Source organism: Leiobunum rupestre, chromosome 1 (genome assembly GCF_980474605.1).
Source record: "Leiobunum rupestre chromosome 1, qqLeiRupe1.1.hap1, whole genome shotgun sequence".
Lineage (NCBI taxonomy): Eukaryota > Metazoa > Arthropoda > Arachnida > Opiliones > Sclerosomatidae > Leiobunum > Leiobunum rupestre.
The window spans coordinates 36,566,811-36,586,456 of NC_143384.1; the positions used below are offsets into that span (position 1 = coordinate 36,566,811).

Here is a 19,646-nt window from a genome sequence, read left to right on the forward strand (position 1 = left end):
AGTTGCCCCCCCCCCCACCCTATCATAGAAGAAATCCAATAAGTGGAATCGATTGCGCTCTTACTGCGCTCCTATGCGCCACTATTTTTTACCCGTGCGATGCTATGGTTCTTTCAAAAAGTTAAAAATAAAATGGGGGGGGGGAGTTTAACGATAGCCCCCCCACTTCATTGTATCGACGAACACCTAATAGCAATCGATTGCGCACAACATGCGCTCTTATGCGCCGCCATTAGTTTTGTTTGCGCTGCTTTCATTTGAAAGTTAAACACGAAAACAAGTGGGGGGCTAACTTAATGACATAATTCAATAAAAAATATATTTGAGGTACGGAAAAGGTAGCGCACGTCATGCGCTCTTATGCGCCACCAGTGGCGTCACCAGAATATCCGTTTTGGAGGTGCTTAAGCGCCTGCTCAAGGGCTCAGCAAACCGATGACTTTTTTAAAAATAATTTTTATCAAGAAAACTTCGGTCAAATTCAGATAACGTTGGAAAAGTTAAAGCTTCTCTGTCCTCTCCTCCCTTCACTCTCCCGAAACCAACCACCTAAATTAAAGGTATATAACGAAACGTTTTAAGAAAATAAACCATTTTATTTCCGAAATTGTAATAGAAACCCTTTTATGAGTTTCATCAAAACAATGAAATCAAGTTCGGGAATTTTAGGAGGCGCTTCAGAAAATGTTCAGGTGGCTCAAGCGCTACCTAAAACAGCCTAGCGACGCCACTGTGCGCCACCATTAGTTTTGTTTGCGCCGACATAGTTCTTGATATAACCAAAATAGCGGAATATTATTTAAACATTTTATATGAAAGTGGGTTTTTTTCATGTATCAATAGCGCTACTAGAGAAACACCCAATACGAGTACGTGTATTGATCATTTTTTATCAAACAGGATAAGAAAAATGAGGTATTATCGGTTATTCAAAAAACGAAAATTACGGACCATTATGTCACGATGATTAATATTGGGAATATACGTAAAACGTCAAAAACCAAACACAAAAAAATAATTACAGAAATAGACTATAAAAAATTAATAACAAATATTGAGAAGGAGACTTGGAATCGCGTTTATTCAGAGAATGATCTAAATAAAGCTTCACATTTATTCATCGACATATTAAAAAATTATATCGATTCAGCTACCGTTAAAAGGAACTTATATTCTCCGTGTAAAAAACGAAAAATCAAACCTTGGATTACAAACTCACTGATCGTCTCAATTAAAAAACGGGACATATTAGCAAAGCGATGTAAAATAGAGCCGTTTATTATTACTTTAAAAAACTACTATTCAAAATATCGTAATAAATTATCTAGTTTCCCGCCACTTTTATATGCGCCAACCTTAAAATGCCGCTTGTAAGAACCTTGGCTATTATAAAGAAATAGACCCTAGCAGACAACCATTTTTTCCTTGGGTACTACGTTTAAGCGACGCCTGTCGAGTAGGTAAGAAAATAAAAAACATCCCCGTGATTTTACACTCGATAAATGTTGTTAAGCGTTAAGTGGCGCTTTACACGTAGTACACCAGGAATACGAGCAGAGGTCTATAGACCTTGATACGAGGTTGTCTGCTAGTTGTCGCTCCCGTATATTTTAGGCCAATAACACTCCGCGTGCGCCATTAATTCAATAACTTAGATTTACAATACTTCGAAATTTTTATTATATCAAGAACTATGTTAGCGCAAACAAAACTAATGGTGGCGCATAAGAGTGCACGTTGCGCGCAATTGATTCCATAAGTTAGATATTTAATATTCCGCTATTTTGGTTATATCAAGAACTATGTCGGCGCAAACAAAACTAATGGTGGCGCATAAGAGTGCACGTTGCGCGCAATTGATTCCATAAGTTAGATATTTAATATTCCGCTATTTTTTTTATATCAAGAACTATGTCGGCGCAAACAAAACTAATGGTGGCGCATAAGAGCGCATGACGTGCGCTACCTTTTCCGTACCTCAAATAAATTTTTGATTGAATTATGTCATTAAATTAGCCCCCCACTTGTTTTCGTGTTTAACTTTCAAATGAAAGAAGCGCAAACAAAACTAATGGCGGCGCATAAGAGCGCACGTTGCGCGCCATAGATTCCATAAGTAAAATTGCTAATATTTCGAAATTTTTATTATATCAAGAACTATGTCGGCGCAAACAAAACTAATGGCGGCGCATAAGAGCGCAGGCTGTGCGCCATAGATTCCATAAGTAAAATTGCTAATAATATTTCTTCTATGATAGGGTGGGGGGGGGGGGGGCAACTTAATTGACCCGCGGAGATTGAGAGAAAGTTGAAAAGAAAAGGGCTTAAGGGAATTTAAGGAAATATCCCAGGCATGCACGTGTACCCTCCAGGTCGGATACAAGGTCAGTAGGGGTCCGGAAAACGCGACGAGAGCAGCAACAATAAAACGGCCTTGCTCTTCTCGCTTCCTGGAAAATCTGGGGTTTTTTCGATTTCATCATTTTTGCGAAATATGGTCAATCCAAGGTTCCCGCTAAGGGCCACAAAATTTTTATGGGCCACAAAATTCTTAGGGGCCACAAAATAATTAGCCCACCTGTGAAAAAACCTTAGCGCCGCTAACAGGGTTTCCAGTTGGGCGGTTTCCCTCCAATTTGGGCGGTTTTCAATGGTCATTTTGGGGGAAAAAATCGGTTGGACGGAAAGTGGGTTTTTGGGCGGTTTTCAACATAGAAATCTCATAGGTAACTAGAATGCTGCCGTGTAACTGGCAAATGGTCCAAACGCCGTGGCAGACGATAGCCAAATCTCAGCCAATCAGAGATCAAAGAGTGGTTCTGCCAAGAATTTAATGTCACCAGAGAGAATGACGTCACCTATCTCCCACGATAGTAGCGGAACCAAGGAGGATTATTATCCTCCTTGGCGGAACCACTCTACGGCCTCTCATTGGCTGAAGGTTAGAAGAAGTTGGAGAGAAAACGCCCATACAAACACAATAGACTCAACATCCACAACCATCATAACACGAACTCAACATGCACAACCATCAAAACACAAACACGACAAACTCAACACTCACAACCGTCAAAACATGAACTCAACATTCACAACCTACGCATAAACATTAGAAAAACGTAATACACCAAACCGTCACGACGGTGAGCGAAAAAACACCATCCAAACCAAACCGCAAATGTATCCGTTAACGCTCACCGTCACACGGTGGTTTTGTCAACCCTTCGAGAAACTGCGAACGCAGAAATTTCGAGAAATTGCGTACGCAATGATTAACCTTTGCTCGAATAATGCGAACGCGTTCGCAGGACAGACGGACAGACACACAGACAGACAGACGGACAGACACAGTGATTGTATAACCCCTCATAGGGGACTTTGTCCCCTCGGAGAGGTAAAAATCGTATAATATTTAAAGCGTGTCATGGTTCCATATTTTTTAAAAGACATTTCTCTTATTTAAAAAATAAACGCATTTCGAAATTTTAGTGCGCATAATTCTTAGGTTCATAATCTAATTTAATTTTTGTGGAGTCGTTTTGCTTTATAACGAGTTCAATTTCACCTAAACTATGGGAAAGTGGACTAAGTACAAAAAGAAATATAAAAAGGAATGGGAGAACGACCCCGTTTTGAAAGGTAATTATATATTTCAACGTAATCGAATTAATTCCATGGAATACCAGTAAGCTTACATTAATCTTTATTTTTATTCCTAGATTTCATCGCAGGGAAGAAAGGCGATGAAGACGCTAGAAGGAAAACGACACCTTGGGAAATTTAGATATCTCCAATTTACAAACCATATTTTTAGGAATAGAAAATGTAGACGTTGGATTCGTGTTCAAAGAACAATTAGAAAATAGTAAACTCTCAAAAACCAAAAAAGAAGAAATTTTACAAAGGTGTTTCAATTACTTAAAGGAAATTTGTATCGAAATGAAATCGTGACTACCAAGTAAAGATCATATTATTCGAAAATTAGAGGGCATCTCGGCCCAAACTATGTTAATTAAAGGACCATGCGTCGGGAGATTTTTTGATGAAAGATATCGCTAACGGAGCAATTAAGCTCTTATGTTTACCACTATCTAATGCTCATGTGGAGCGAGTTTTTTCCCATGTTAGTTTAACTAAAACTAATTTGAGAAATAAAATGCGTCCAGATATGCTTCGAAGCATACTGTACATAAAATTTGGTTTGTTACGTTTAAATTCCTTCTCAATTTAGAGGTTTTCCATTGGCTTAAATAAATATGTTAGTAGCCAATAGTGTGACTCCCAAAATTACTAGGATGAATAAAAAGATTAAAATCTAACGTAGTCCAGATTTTTACTGGTTCGTGGTGAAACAAACCATTAGTGAAGATTTTTGAATGGAATAAAGGTACAGTGGCATACTTATGAGTAATTATGTTACATATGGTACTAGTGATAGTCGACCGTGGCTACGTTCAGTGAAGTTTTACGGTCTATACCGTTTTACGTTTGCGTTGATTCCGTTCAGACTTTTTAACCTGTCTTGTTGAACGCTTTTTTACGATTGTTGTAATTTTTATAAAATAACGTCTGCTGTGTCGTCCGCAGCTAGCCTTCCCGCGTGCTGTGACGTCACGATTCCATTTAACAACGAAGAAACCGGCTGGAAGAGCAGGTTCAAATGTTTCAGCAACGGTTTAGCAACGCTACGTCACACCGGAAATGGAAAAAAGCGTACAGTAGAAAACCGGTTCCGAAATACTGCAACGTTTAATTTGTTACAAGCAGCCGGGAGTAGTGGCGTACTCCTGTAATCCCAAGCGTCTGGGAGGCAGAGTTTGTGGATGGCCGTGTGAGGACGACCACCAATCCCCCAACGGGTGGTCGGGATACTTCCACCACGGGTGTCCCCACCCTTGTCCCCACGTATCCCCCCATTGGCGTGGCCGTTACAAATATACCAAATTCTCACCCAGATTAATCAGTTATTGTGTGCTGGTGTCTAAGGCCTTGGGTCGACACCGATGTGTGGATGTCAAAAATAAATTGTTGCAAGCTACTGAACGTAGCCCATGTCACGGCCAACTTCGATCGCGCGTACCGTGCTTTAGCGGCCCCGTCAATCGCCTGAATTTACCGTGTATATATTTTCCCACCAGGCTTTCGCTACGACCAAAATTTAACGTTAGTCAGATAGGAAAAACATTGAATTAAACCGAATGTAGGTTTAATATTTAACTAATAGTATAATATTTTTTTCATGATTCAAATTTTTTAACGGTGTTTATAAATTATAAAAGAGTTAAACAGAAACCAAGAACATCCTCTAGATGCTGCCAGGAACATAGTATTATTGTTTAATACTTGAAACACATGTAAATAAATAAATAGAACAAAAAGTGAAAAGAAGATTCACTGTAACTTCAGGGTAAATATATTATTTTAAAATTTTTTATTAAATAATATTAAGTTAAAATATATTATAAGCGCAATAAATTATAATTTTAGGTTTCAACAAGTTTTAAGCTTTCATCTTTTTAAACCTAGAATAATATTGTATATTTAGAAAGGGCCGGTTTGTAAATTTATCTGACTGAAACTTTTCCATAATAAAGGTACAAACCTGAACTGAAATCATCCTCCTTGAAATTCAGGCTGAAGACCATCTATCTTTTACCATAGGTTATTTAATCCATGCTGTTACCTATTTAGTTCCAAAGATGTACCTAAGCGTCTTTTATCTTCAATTATATTAGTTTTAAGATTCTTACTCTTAAAACTAATTAGATTTACAGAAAATACTACCTAAGAACGGTTATAAACTCGTGAATTTGCTATATATATACTATTAATAAAGATTGGTTATTATTAAAGATTTATAAATTTTAAGAGATACATTATTTACGCGTCAAAACGCTCTAAACACCTCTACAGCCTTCAAAACTATGCATTCTAATTTGGCGCCATCGCGTAAAAAACGCGTCTCTTTTTCTTCATTTAATATTTATATGGTAATATTTTTTTTTTAAATTATGAATTATACATAAATATATTTCGAAAAGTTAGTATAACTTACTATACCTTGTTTTTTCTAAATAGGAAAGTGGAAAACCGAAGAAAAAACATTTTTCCGCGATTTCGCTTGTATTCCCCGGCTTTGGTGACAGTAGGTTTTTGGTCGTATGTAGCGCCCCTATCGGGATTATTCATACACGCAAATTAACATTAGATGCGAGGCGATTGACGGGGCCGCTAAAGCGCGGTACGCGTGATCGAAGTTGGCCGTGTTTGTAAAGAGGTAAAAAAATATGGTATCGTTGGTTGAACCATTGCATTTAATTTTGTTAATAATATTAAATAAAATTAAGTGAAATTAAATTAATTGAATCGTTTTAAGTTAAGTATATTGTTATTTTTATATAAAAATATGGTGGATTTATTAGATGAAGATGACGGATTTTATATGGAAGAAGATAAAATGTAAGATTTTTCTTCAAGCCTTGGTAAAAATATTAAAAAAATAAGCCTTTAATAAATTAATTCTAAATTTTCATTTAAATTAATAAATTTTTGTTTACAATAATAATACTAATATTTATTGCTTAGAGTTTAAGTAGGCTTGATTTACTTCTTTCGTTTCAAGGTTGTGAGTGAAATGTGAGCTTGAACTCCCCGATCCCATTAGTGTTTTTATAAAGCATCTTTAAAAATGTTTAACGAGTCCAAATATTCTTACAACCTGCTGGCGTGGAATGATCCCGAACAGAGGAATGCTTATCAGTTCTACTTTGGAGAGGATCGCATGTATGTGTTGTTCTGTGTTTATAGGTTACAAACGCATTTACACAGATAACAAATTTCATCTTTTGCATTGAAATGTGATGGATATTTGAGTAAATGTGTTTTAAATCAACATTTTTTGTTGGTTTATGACTTTAAATTGGAATTTTCTTTTTAATTTTCTGAAAATTTCATATTAGAATTTTTTCTTATTTGCTTTTTATTATCTTTTTCTTTAGGCTAAGTTTAATTATTATTGTGTCTTTTGTTTGATTTTTAATAGCTATAGCTACATGCATTTTAATACCAACAAACCAATGTATTATTTAATTATAATGTAAAAATTGCGCTATTTCATAATTTTTGGTTAGTTAAGTAGCTAATTGCACATGCGTTTATTATTTGCCATTCTATTTAATTTGCCAGTTTATTGTTTGTGAAGTATTTTTTTTTTTATTTCACCTGCTTTAAATCCCATTTATCCAAATCAAATCAATGAAAATAGGACTGATCTTAAAGCTCACTTTTGATTGACAACCCCTCTTATATATTCATAACAGTAAATGCTTCTCATACTGGTTAATTTAGCTAGAATTGAAATGGCTTATTAGTAATCGCTTCTTATGAAATGTTTCGGTTGGATGTATAAATGCCAGTTTTCTAAATATAATTTTGTGTTGCGTAAAAACAGGGGTATGACAGTTACGTCCGGTAGCGTAACTCTTAAGAAAGATGAAAAAAACTTGATTGGAATAAGTATCGGGGGTGGGGCACCTCATTGCCCATGCCTTTATGTTGTTCAAGTATTTGACAACACCCCGGCAGCCAGCGAAGGAACTTTGCAATCGGGGGATGAAATTGTTGGTGTTAGTGGCCAAACAGTGAAAGGAAAAACAAAAGTTGAAGTGGCTAAAATGATTCAAGCTGTTAAGGTCTGAGTTGTTTAATTATTTAAGTTAACTCTCAACCTAACGTGATATTAATTATATTAGGGTGAAGTTATAATTAATTATAATAAACTCCATGCTGACCCAAAACAAGGGAAATCTTTAGATATTGGTTAGTTTAAAACTTTTTTAAACCCTGAAACAGAACTGTTTCATATAAATTGAATTATTACTAGTTCTGAAAAAAGTTAAACACAGAATTGTGGAGTCAATGAGCGCCACCACAGCTGATGCTCTTGGGCTGAGCAGAGCTATACTGTGCAATGGTATTGAGCCACTTATATAATTTCAGTAGATAAAATAACTAAAATATTTCTTTAAATTTAGATAATTTAGTAAAAAAGCTCGAAGAATTGGAGAGAAATGAGTTAATGTATAAAGGTTTGATGGACCATACAAAACTTATGTTAAAAGCTTTTTTCGATATGTGTAAAGTCCACAAAGGTACTAAAGTTTTCTGTTTTATGACAAGCTATTTAACATGTGTGAATTTCTTAAGCATTTGGTGATGTTTTTGCATCAATTGGAGTTCGGGAACCGACAGCACATGCTAGTGAAGCATTCACTCATTTTGGCGAAGCCCACCGCTCAATGGAGAAATATGGAATTAAAATGTTGAAAACAGTGCGGCCTGTAAGGAAATTTTATAATTTTATTGATTTATGATATCAAAATTGAAGGGTAAATTGTTTTAGATGTTAAATGATCTGAGCACTTATCTGAACAAAGCTGTACCCGATACAAAATTAACCATCCAGAAATACGCTGATGTCAAATTTGAATATTTAGTAAAAATATTATGGTTTTTATTGTAATACAATGATAATGATGGTAGTTTTACATGATTTAGTCATACTGCTTGAAAGTTAGAGAAATGGATGATGAGGAATATACTTATCAAGCCTTACAGGAACCTTTATATCGCGTGGAAACTGGAAATTATGAATATAGGTATCTGTTATGTCTTCTTACTTAATAGGGAATGTTTTTAAATTTATATATTTGCACAGATTGATTTTACGCTGTCGACAAGAAGCGAGGGCAAAATTTGCCAAGTTACGCTCCGATGTTCTAGTCAAATTGGAACTTCTTGATCAGAAACATGGTGAGTAATGTTAATTTTAACAAGGATTTATGCTGAAGGGTATTCGTTGCGATTGTTTTATTCCAAATAATTTTATTTCAGTACAAGACATAGTATTCCAACTTCAGAGGTTAATCTCTGCACTTTCTCGATACCACAATGATTGTCATGGGGTCATGAAAGAAACAAACATCTTTCCCATAGAAGTAGATCTTTCCAAAAGCACATTCCGTTATGCAGAAGAGAGTGGAATCAGCCCATACCAAGTATACGAATAAAAGGGTTATAGAATGGATCAGGGAATTCAACAACTATTTATCTTATTAGGATGAGCCAGATGATTTAGATGATGACCAATTAATACAAGCCGAAGAGGCAAAAGAGGATGTGGATGAACAATTAGTACCGATAAATCTTCTATCTGGATAAATGCATTTCAAATACGAGTATATTTATAGGTGAGGGGTCTGATGTGGGTTTACCTAGGAAGATGAAGACTGCGTATCCACTTTCATGTATACTAGTCACTGAGAAAAATTTTTTTTATCAAAATTATTCCAAATATATGAATCTAGTCACTTATTAAAATATTTTTTACAAACTAACTGAGAATGTTTTTTTTTTTAATAAATGAAGTTTAGGCTTCAAATGAAGTCATGTAACCTTCAAATACATTTTAAGTAAGGCTGGGCGAATAACCGAATAATTCGATCGAATATCGAGACGAATAACCGTCTCGATATTCGCTTCACGCCTTTTTTGGTATTTGATCGAATATCGAATAGCATTTGTATTATTCGGTAATTATTATTCGTTAAAGATTCGGCGAATATTCAGGAAGATATTCGGCGAAAAAAAATTACCTAAAAAGTTAAAATGTGATTTTCTTATTTAATACCGATATATACTTCAATATTGTAGTACCAAAGATTTGTACTCTAGTGATATTTTAAAATAAAATATATTTTTTTTATTTTGGGATGCTCAATGGTACTTTAAACTGATACAATTCTACCATTTAGATATTATTATTTTTTTATTATTTAGACTATTAGATCTGTTATTCGACAAATATTTGGGTCAATATTCGGTATAGTATTCGGCGAATATTCGGTATAGTATTCGTCGAATATTCTGTATAGTATTCGACGAATATTCGGGCCTATTATTCGATAAGGTAATATTTGTACTAAGCCTAACTATTCGGTATTTGGTTCAAAAACTACTATTCGTCTCGGTATTCGATTAGAAATTTATTGGGTATTCGATATTCGTCTCGATAGGCTAAAAATGCTATTCGCCCAGCCTTAATTTTAAGCTTTTCTTTGTTATGATCAGTCAGTCCACTGATACACAGTCCGACATTTTCTCTTGGCAATGATTTTGTTTTGGAAAGTATAACCAGGGTTAGTACACGACCTGTAAAACCTGGAAAAGTCAGGGAATTTGAAAATGTTTCCAAAAGGTCAGGGAATTTGAAAATGATTCCCAATGGTCAGGGAATAGTCAGGGAAATTTAAAATGGTCCGAAATAGTACGGGAATTTTAAAATGACCCCAAAAATAAATCCGGAAAATAAATTTTTGAAAAATGTCTTAAAAATACATAATTAACATTTTTCAAGATTTTACCTCAAAACATAAATTTTAAGGCTGGGCGAATAGCATTTTTAGCTATATCGAATACCCAATAAATTTCTAATCGAATACCGAGACAAATAGTAGTTTTTGAACCAAATAACGAATAGTTAGGCTTAGTATAAATATTACCTTATCGAATAATAGGCCCGAATATTCGTCGAATACTATACCGAATATTCGCCGAATACTATACCGAATATTGACCCAAATATTTGTCGAATAACAGATCTAATAGTCTAAATAATAAAAAAATAATAATATCTAAATGGTAGAATTGTATCAGTTTAAAGTACCATTGAGCATCCCAAAATAAAAAAATATATTTTATTTTAAAATATCACTAGAGTACAAATCTTTGGTACTACAATATTGAAGTATATATCGATATTAAATAAGAAAATCACATTTTAACTTTTTAGGGTAATTTTTTTTGCCGAATATTCGCCTAATATCTTCCCGAATATTTGCCGAATATTTAACGAATAATAATTACCGAATAATACAAATGCTATTCGATATTCGATCCAATACCAAAAAGGCGTGAAGCGAATATCGAGACGGTTATTCGTCTCGATATTCGATCGAATTATTCGGTTATTCGCCCAGCCTTAATAAATTTATTCTACAAAAATGCTCAGGGAAATTTGTCAATTTAGTCAGGGAAAACCTGGAAATGTCAGGGAATTTTATTCCGGAAATTTTGTACGAACCCTGATAATTAACCTAATGACAATATGCAGTTGAGTGTAACGTATTAGTTACATTTGCATTAGCAAGCCAAAAATAGTTAAACTGCCAAATAGTGTATATTAAAATAAATCATCTAGAAAATAATGCTTCATAAATTTGTTAGTTACGAAATTACATCAATTAGGGTGACGGTCGAGGGGGTAGTCACTTGAAAATATTTTCTATACCTGATTACAGATTTTCGTAAAATAGTTGATTGCTCATGATTTTTGGTTGATTTGAAGTTATTATTCACATTTTTTCAGAGATTTCCAGTGATTATTTAAAGTAAATTCCCGTAATTACTTAAGTGACTACCCACTCGTGACAGCTCAAAAATTTTATAGGAAAATCAGTAGAATGTTTAGGAATTATCCTATCTTCCTTTACCTACCTATTTAAATTGTAAAATAATGGTTTTCATATACTTAGTAACAATTCTTTTTTTTTAAACCAAATTTGTTTAATCACAATTTCTTGGGTTTGACCGCTACATAATTCAAAATGTTTTTTAAGTTTGTAATCATCATATCAAAATACATAATTTAATAAGTACCAAAAGTTCCCCTAAATTAGGAAAATGTGTTATAGTTAGAGGACATCATGGTAAATATAGTCAAAATTATAAGATATACAAATGGTGTGCTCATTCTGCATCAATTTAAAGTAACTTCTAGAATACGCAGGTACGTTTCATTGTTATGTTATAAATTAATACTTTCTGCTTCTAGCCTTTACATCTTAAAAATTTACCTTTTATTTTCAAATCTAATATTTTGTACATTTCATGGGAACATAAAAATATGCATGTGCTCATGCAATTAGTAAAACTCAAGCAAAAAATAATTTTGTAAAATATTCTTGTCAAATAAAAGAAAAATAAAACGCTTGGCTAAAAGTTCACACGTAGTACATTTTGGGTAGAATGGTATCTTTTACGTTTATTGCTTCAGTAACATTTGCAGGTAGCTTAAAATCGTCTCCACCAGCATAGGTATCTTCACTGCTGGATGAACTTGCTTCGCAAATTGTTGCTAGGTAATATTTGGCTCTAAAAGCTGCTAAATGAGCATACTGAACCGGGGCAGGAATAGAAATTGACCTGGTGCATCTATGAACATGGAAAACACATTGAAAATTGATTGATATCACATAAGACTGGTGTACCAATTGACATTACCTAACATAGGTATGGCACAAATAATAAGTCAGTTTCTGTATATCATCGGCATTGAAATTGTTATCATCCCAAATAACAGTGTAATGAGCTGGACGACTAGTACCCTGTATTCCAGCATGGCTACATAGGAAGAAGTCAAAATCAACAGGAGATGAGACTTTGGTATCAACCATTGTTCCTGGTGGTATATTCTTGTGTTTTCCAACCCCATCTCGTGGGTTTTCAGGCATGAAACGTGTATGATGACGTTTTCCAACAACAACAAATGTTATGCCAGGCTCGTAGTCGGAACTAAGTTCTTTGCAAGCTTGGCGAATCTGGGAGACTTCAGTCAACTGAATTTCTCCAAATTGACCTTCGCTAACTCCATCACGATAAAAGACAATTTTTTCGGGTTTTTTTCCAGTGTTGCGGTAGAAGGCTGCAGATTAATAATTAATACGACGCCCAACATTATAAAACTAGTAAACAAACCTTTGAGTAAATCTTTAACCATATCTTTCAATTCCAAAATGACTTCAACGCGCGATTGTAGTTCATCTTTGTTTTTTTGCAGCTTAACAACGCAACTAAATCTGCTAGGAATTGAATCAATGCTGCCAACCGCTGCTGCGATCGATGGCTTTACTTTATCACCAGGAGATGGATGACTTACATCAGCACCTTTTGAGTAAACAAAATGTTAGTAACCAAATGGTACCCAACAAGAGGTTTTTACAAACCTATTATAATAACAGGCTTTTTGAAAATATCGGGCTTTTGGGCTGAAAGAAGGGCATTATTCGTTCCACCCATTTTGGCATTTATTTTTTGCAACAAGTTGATGATCAGTTGGGGATTGCACTTCTTAACTATGCTTTCCTCTTTGATGCACTGCGTCATTATTCCTAGTTTAGTTTCAGCCACTTGCTTCAGTTCTCCGTAGTTGGAATTTCTGCCTAAAACAATGACTAATAGGGACAATCCTTGGGCCTGTAGAAAATAATTTATAAATAATTCCAGATATCAATTCTAAAAGCTGCAAATATACTTGTTTTAGAAGTTCAACGAGGATCTTTTCAATTGATACTCCACGATGTGCCTCTGGTCCCCTGTACATAATGCCAGCTGCTGCTGGAAACTGCATTCCAGTCTGATCTGCAAACTGCTTTAACATTTTAGAGAATCTTTCTATCATGTCTGGCCGACAAAAGCGGTCATTAGCTAATGACAAAATTCCCCACTTGTCCACGGAGCAGCCCTATTGTATAAAAAAAGCTTTATCATTATTACATTGGTGGCAAAGCTTAACAAATAGCTAAAGTGGAATAGACCCATGATGAAAGTTGGGGGGCCGAAAATTAACATTTTTACCTGGCAACTCAGCATTTGGACGGAACATCCGTTTCCTTACTTCCGCCTGTATATTTCAATGGCGGTCACGTGGTTCAAAACGTCACAAACAGGATGTTCCGTCCAGAGGTCTCATTTAAGCCTCGTCTGCGGCCCCTCTTTTGTTATGGGTCTATACATACCTTAAAAAACATTGAGTCTTTCATGTCCCATACACCATCTCTTGGTCTAATTTCAGACGCTCTAGCACTTGCGCTGTACTGAATGGTGGGAGGATCTAGAACTCTACCTTCCAAATGAAGCGGCTCAGTCGCCACTTTGATTCCAAATTCTTGCATGTATTCTCTGCCACATACATGCATTTCTTTCACACTCTCTCTTATGGTCTGTAAGAGTCATAAATAAATAACCATTAAATTGATAAAAGCGATGGTAATCTTAATCCATTACTCTGAATCTATCCTCCGGAGGAGTGGCAGTGAATCTTATCATTTCAGCTGTTTGTTGGGGCTGTAGCTTTCGTCTATATTGTTGGCCTAAAACCAAATCACAAACTTCCACTGGCAAATAAACTTTTTTGGTCTCTGAACCAACCTTCAATAAAAGAAATAGATGTAAATTACACTCAAATATTTCATGACACACAATATTATACTTCAAGGCAAGGAAAATTTGGATAACGAAGAGGCTTATAGTTTTCGCGGAAATATTGTTCCACCGTGATTTTTCTGACTCTTCCATCTTTGTTTTCATCAAATTTGATTTGTGATGCTCTTTCATTAGTCATCTGGAAGAATAATTTTTGATTATGAAACTTTTCTATCTACTGAATTGATAATTCAGATTTTGTACTTTGAAAACACGATATTTTCTTTTATACGTTGGCATATGATTTGTAAATATTTGAATATTTCTCAACTCCTTGTTGAGCTCGCGAACAGCTGCATTATCCAACCTGGCAATGTTATCAACATTTATATTCAAATAAGCGCAAATAAAGTTGATGACTGGTCCACTGGGGAAAAAAGTCGTGCTGGACTTGTCGATGTTTAACATAGGTTTCCACTGCCCTGGACGCAAACTCTGATAATAGCCAAACCAAACTTCATGACCACTGCTTAACACCTTCTTTTGGTCTGGGTTTCGTGGAATATTGAACAACGAAGATCTGAGAGGATGCATTTTCTTAGCGGGGCCACTTCTTAATATCACATCCAACGCTTGTATCGCTTCGAAGGAAATGTCAGTGACCCGACCTTGGAACACTGCCTTTAATGATTCCATGTTTATTTCACACCAAGAAGTCCCATCTTTCTCAACAGGTTTGATGCTGACTTTGAATCGACTCTCTAAGTCTCGGCCCTCTTCTTTCAAATTGACTATGAAATTGCGACCAGAATCAAAAGGTAACGGGCGTCTTGTGTATAAATTCTTATTCCCATCATAGGCCAATAAATAAGGGGCAAATTCTCGGTAACTCTGTTTCAATTGGTCAATGACCTTTCGGGATATTGCAGCTTTTACTCTTTTGCCTGATACCTAAAAATTGAATTAGTTTTAAATTGTTGCCTAACACACAAGTCGCATTAAATATTCATACTTGTTGAGGGGTAGCTCTGGTCAGAGCCTCGTTAGGATCAGGAGTCTCTCCTTGTTTCAGAGTTTTCAAGGCCTCAACCTCAACATCGTAGTGATAGACGCTGCCACCAGGTATTTCAACTTCAAAGTGGTTTGCAATTAGCTTTATTGGGCGTCCCTTCGTTCCAAACCCAGGCCTTGGTGGCATTTTGCTGACCACAGCATCTTTAGCCACAGTAAACTTTGCTAGTTCCTTCGTAACGTCTTTCACTTTGGGAGCTACTTGCTTTTTGACTTGAGGTTGTGGTATTGCTTCAACTACCGGTAACGGTTGGGGCTTCTGCCAAGTTTGCATTTGTGGCCTAATAGACTGGGCCTGATGCATTGGTAATGGCACATTAGCTGTAACTTCAGCTTGTTGTATAGGAGGTGGCTGTTGCAAAACCTGCGGAGCAGCTAAAATACAGTTACATTAAAAAAAACTGGCACACCCTCTGAAAGGAATTGTGCAATTTCATACTGCGTGGTGGTTGTTGCTGCTGTTGAGCTGGAAGTTGATGGGTGATGCCCCCATGAGGCCCATGAGGTGGTCTAGGCCTGTAATAACAACGTTAAAAGGGTTAAAAATTAACATTTAAAATACATTAAAAGTATTATACCCTTCTTCAGCTTGAACTCCACGGCCTCGGCCTCGTCCTTTTCCTAAAACAAAAAGAATTTTATATATTAAATAATGCAGATACAAGAAATGTAATAATTTTACGTACCTTTTGGCTTAGGTGGCATTTTTCAACTCCCCAAAGATGCGATAAAACAACTGAAATAAAGAATTGACTAGAATCAGCATTCAAATACAAAGAAGAAAAAGTGTTTAGGGAAACCTAAGCTTTAACTTAAGTTCACCCTGAAACTTTCCAAGAGAATGTACAACTTTAGGAAAGCCTTTGGTCAAAGTACCACACTACTTCCCAAAACTTCATTTCCCGAAAAATCTTTGGTAGTTTTTACTTGTTGTCAATATCAAATAGCTTGATAATCTACTAAAAGCTTTTGTGCTATCTCACAGTAACTTTATCAACCTAGTTCATCAGTTACGCAAATCAGACAGAAAAAAAAACAAATAGACCCTCAGTTAACACACAGTTGTACGAGGGACCTTCACAAAATTACATCTGTAGCTTTGGCTATACACAGATTAAAATTATTCAATAATGAACCAATTTTTAAATTTTATTTAATAGAAGACCTTGTAACAAAAAGTTCTCTGCCCCATGTTTCACAGGTGAACACTTCCCTTGGCAATGGGTTCCGTAGTAATATTCAGTAATAGGCAAAATGCCATTGGTGCATTTTGGTTTTAATAGGTTTGTGTTCCCTCATTTTTGAGTAGGGCATTCAACTTAATGAAAACATGCCGATCTGGGATATAGGTCTTGGACCACATACTCCACAACTAAAAACTTTAATTTATTGCATGTCATATAGATGTTCTATTAGGAGTTTCTCTGTTCAGTGGCAGGTTTTGAAGGGCTTTAAATAAATTGCCCTATGACTATGACTGTGACAATCTGGGATCGGGTAATTATCTTAATAGTTACAGAAATAATTTAGAATAAAGTAAACTAAAGAAAAGGTTGAATTAAATCCTTACTTCTTCTTCTCAGTTGACAAGAATAAATTTTATAGGAAACGGTCAGCTCGTTAAAAAAATATTAAAATCAAAAATGAAAGTAAAACCAAAACTTTAATCTAGCTTTAATTCGTCCATGATCATCCAACGTGGCTTCTTAATATCACGAAAAATTAAGGCAAACAAATCTCACCTACCAAGCGAAACCGAAAGCCACTGTTAAAAACGTGCTGAATGGTCAAAGAAATGATTCAAAATAATACACAATTAAAAATTCAATGGTATTTAACCGTATTTCAGAGCTACCAGATATAATTTAACCTCTACCGCCCAACAGCTCTTCAAAGGAGCCTAATCTCCAGCCATATTTTGACATTATAAACAAGCCCAAATTCTAGCCCAATTTGGCGAGATTTTATTTTTGAAAGGCTCGCTTTTCAAAATGTTGGTGTTTGCGTGATGTCGCGCGACGCGCACTTTCTCAACAGTTTTAAAGGGTGACTACCCTAAAATTGGTTATACAAAAAATTCATGTTAATATTTCCAGTATTTGATTTATTATTAGTTACCAAGGTTCTTACCGGTGCCTACGTTATTATTATAATATATTATTATAATAACATAGGCACCGTTCTTACAAGCGGCACTATAGGGTTTTATCGTTTTTCGGTCGGAACTGTCGTCTGCTACGACATTCTATTTGGCCATAGAAATCTCATAGGTAACTAGAATGCTGTCGTGTAACTGGCAAATGGACCAAACGCCGTGGCAGACGATAGCCAGATCTCAGCCAATCAGAGCTCAAAGAGTGGTTCTGCCAAGAATTTTATGTCACCAGAGAGAATGACGTCACCTAGCTCCCGCTATAATAGCGAACCAAGGAGGATTATTATCCTACTTGGCGGAACCACTCTACGTCTACGGCCTCTCATTGGCTGAAGGTTCAAAACGAACTGGCATGGCGACAAGCTCGGCTGTAGGCGGCAGCATTCTAGTTACCTATGAGATTTCTATGTCCTTGGCTTTTCAACCGAGTTATAATCGTAGAACGTAGATTGTAGTTTATCGTGTTTTTAAAATCCCTTACACGCCGCACTTTCTCAAATTTTTGCCGCTTCATTCTTTTGTCGCTGCACGTAGGTTCAACCATTGAGTTGGGAATAATACTATCTAGAGCCCCAGTTAAAATTTTCCCCATAGGCTTTAACACAGCATTAGTGAAGATAGGAACGAAAATCATGGGAGGGTTATCAACTACGACAAAAGCCACCTATGAGCGAAAAATGCAACTATTTAAATGAAAAATTCTTCGATGGCGACTTTGTGAATTATTATAATTTTAACTTTTGAATTGAAGAGGGAAAGCGACGCGTTTTGAAGAAAAAGTTTGAAAACGCGTTTTTTAAAATTAAAGTCATATATATCTGAAAACTCTTTATTGACACAATAAAGGTTTCTTTTGTGAGTTCTTTACTATTTTGTAATAGATTTTGAGTGAAATTTTAAGCATAATGGCAAAAGTCAATATGACTTCGTACAAAGTCATATTGACTTTTGGTACCTCAAGTGGAAGAGTATTGTAATTTTCAGTTTCCATTGCGATATCAAGGATCTCTTGATTTGAACCTCTATCCAAATCCACAAAAATTAAACTTTTTGCATCCCCTATAGTTGAGTTTTGCAAATCCTCTGTAGTTGTGCTTTGCATTTCCTCTGTAGGTGAGCTTTCCATAACTTCGTTAACTGGACAGTTAATTCTACTGTACGTTTTCTGTAAAAAATTATCTAAGTAATGGTCTAATAATTTATTTTCTTCTTAAATAGTACAATGCCAGCTCTAAAATTTGTATTTAAGAAAAGTGAAGTTGTTGCGGTGTTTGTAAGCATTTTAAAAGTGGTGTTTTTCCTGAAGTCTTCCTCTGTAAAATGATCACCGCAAACTGCATCTGTTGCGTTTGGAACCCAGTCTGATCTTCCAATGGCTTTGAGTCATTTTTGCAACAAAGGATTCACTTTACCTGGAAACCTTATTGTAATTTTGAATAATTTAGAATAAAAAATGTCTTCTATTTTTTTTTTGGAATTTTAGAGCTGCTCCTACTTATGCCAAGAAACTTTTTTGTTTTTTCCATTATTTTCGCAGGACGAAACTGCGCATTTCCTACCCATTATGCTTAAAATTTCACTCAACATATATTACAAAATAGTAAAGAACTCACAAAATAATTGTGTTAATAAAGAGTTTTCAGATATATATGACTTTAATTTTAAAAAACACGTTTTCAAATTTTTTCTTAAAAACGCGTCGCTTTCCCTCTTCAATTCAAAAGTTAAAATTATAATAATTCACAAAGTCGGTAATAGGTGGCGTCAGGGGCCATTGAAGAATTTTTCATTTAAATAGTTGCATTTTTCGCTCATAGGTGGATTTTGTCGTAGTTGATAGCCCTCCCATGATTTTCGTTCCTATCTTCACTAATGCTGTATTAAAGCCTATAGGGAAAATTTTAACTGGGGCTCTAGATAGTATTATCAGAAATACATGAACCGAAATTATCAGCGACTGATTTTTTTTCGGACATCATTTTCTTTGCGCGCCAGGGGAGGGTGAAATAGGGGAGCCATGGTGGGGGTACCAAAATTTCAACCACCCGCGATCCCGAGGAAAACATTTTAGAGCATCACGGGTAGAGTTAGTCGCCATCTAGGGTCTTTGTATGTTTCTTTTTCTTTTTGAAAAATTGTGAAACGTCGTCTGTAAACCTAG

General features: G+C 35.5%; 2 protein-coding genes across 5 annotated transcripts; one reads left to right on the forward strand and one right to left on the reverse strand.

Moving 5' to 3' along the window:
• The first annotated feature begins 6,261 nt into the window (after window positions 1–6,261).
• Window positions 6,262–9,395, forward strand: PICK1 (protein interacting with PRKCA 1). 2 transcript variants are annotated; one of them, XM_090167549.1, is made up of 12 exons: window positions 6,263–6,459; window positions 6,623–6,783; window positions 7,451–7,691; window positions 7,752–7,818; window positions 7,883–7,972; window positions 8,034–8,150; window positions 8,206–8,339; window positions 8,402–8,494; window positions 8,557–8,657; window positions 8,717–8,811; window positions 8,893–9,056; window positions 9,118–9,395. In XM_090167549.1, exons 2-12 carry the CDS (start codon window positions 6,689–6,691, stop codon window positions 9,217–9,219), a joined length of 1,299 nt encoding a protein of 432 aa, XP_090023675.1. In that variant the 5' UTR covers window positions 6,263–6,459; window positions 6,623–6,688; the 3' UTR covers window positions 9,220–9,395. The 2 variants fall into 2 exon arrangements, with proteins under 2 accessions (XP_090023676.1, XP_090023675.1); XM_090167550.1 differs by lacking the exon at window positions 6,623–6,783 and having other exon boundaries at window positions 6,262–6,459.
• Window positions 9,396–11,892: 2,497 nt separating this feature from the next.
• LOC149962249 (protein argonaute-2-like) lies at window positions 11,893–17,097 on the reverse strand. Of its 3 annotated transcripts, none has more exons than XM_090179273.1 (14): window positions 17,077–17,097; window positions 16,017–16,066; window positions 15,909–15,951; window positions 15,770–15,846; window positions 15,272–15,705; window positions 14,524–15,210; window positions 14,327–14,458; window positions 14,122–14,265; window positions 13,854–14,057; window positions 13,370–13,579; window positions 13,062–13,311; window positions 12,814–13,002; window positions 12,340–12,760; window positions 11,893–12,270 (listed from the first exon to the last, which is right to left on the reverse strand). In XM_090179273.1, exons 2-14 carry the CDS (start codon window positions 16,033–16,035, stop codon window positions 12,060–12,062), a joined length of 3,021 nt encoding a protein of 1,006 aa, XP_090035399.1. In that variant the 5' UTR covers window positions 16,036–16,066; window positions 17,077–17,097; the 3' UTR covers window positions 11,893–12,059. The 3 variants fall into 3 exon arrangements, with proteins under 3 accessions (XP_090035399.1, XP_090035407.1, XP_090035394.1); XM_090179281.1 differs by lacking the exon at window positions 17,077–17,097 and adding an exon at window positions 16,901–16,921; XM_090179268.1 differs by lacking the exon at window positions 17,077–17,097 and adding an exon at window positions 16,696–16,790.
• Between the last annotated feature and the right edge of the window lie 2,549 nt (window positions 17,098–19,646).

What these genes read in the sequence shown, in the direction of transcription:
- LOC149962249 (XM_090179273.1), bottom strand. An exon ending in CTCCGGAGGATAGATTCAGA is followed by an intron (nt 14,058 to 14,121) that starts GTAATGGATTAA and finishes TGACTCTTACAG; the next exon opens with ACCATAAGAGAGAGTGTGAA. An exon ending in TCGTTGAACTTCTAAAACAA is followed by an intron (nt 13,312 to 13,369) that starts GTATATTTGCAG and finishes TATTTTCTACAG; the next exon opens with GCCCAAGGATTGTCCCTATT.
- PICK1 (XM_090167549.1), top strand. Translation starts at nt 6,689, where the DNA reads ATGTTTAACGAGTCCAAATATTCTTACAACCTGCTGGCGTGGAATGAT. An exon ending in ACTGGAAATTATGAATATAG is followed by an intron (nt 8,658 to 8,716) that starts GTATCTGTTATG and finishes ATATTTGCACAG; the next exon opens with ATTGATTTTACGCTGTCGAC. An exon ending in ACTTCTTGATCAGAAACATG is followed by an intron (nt 8,812 to 8,892) that starts GTGAGTAATGTT and finishes ATTTTATTTCAG; the next exon opens with TACAAGACATAGTATTCCAA.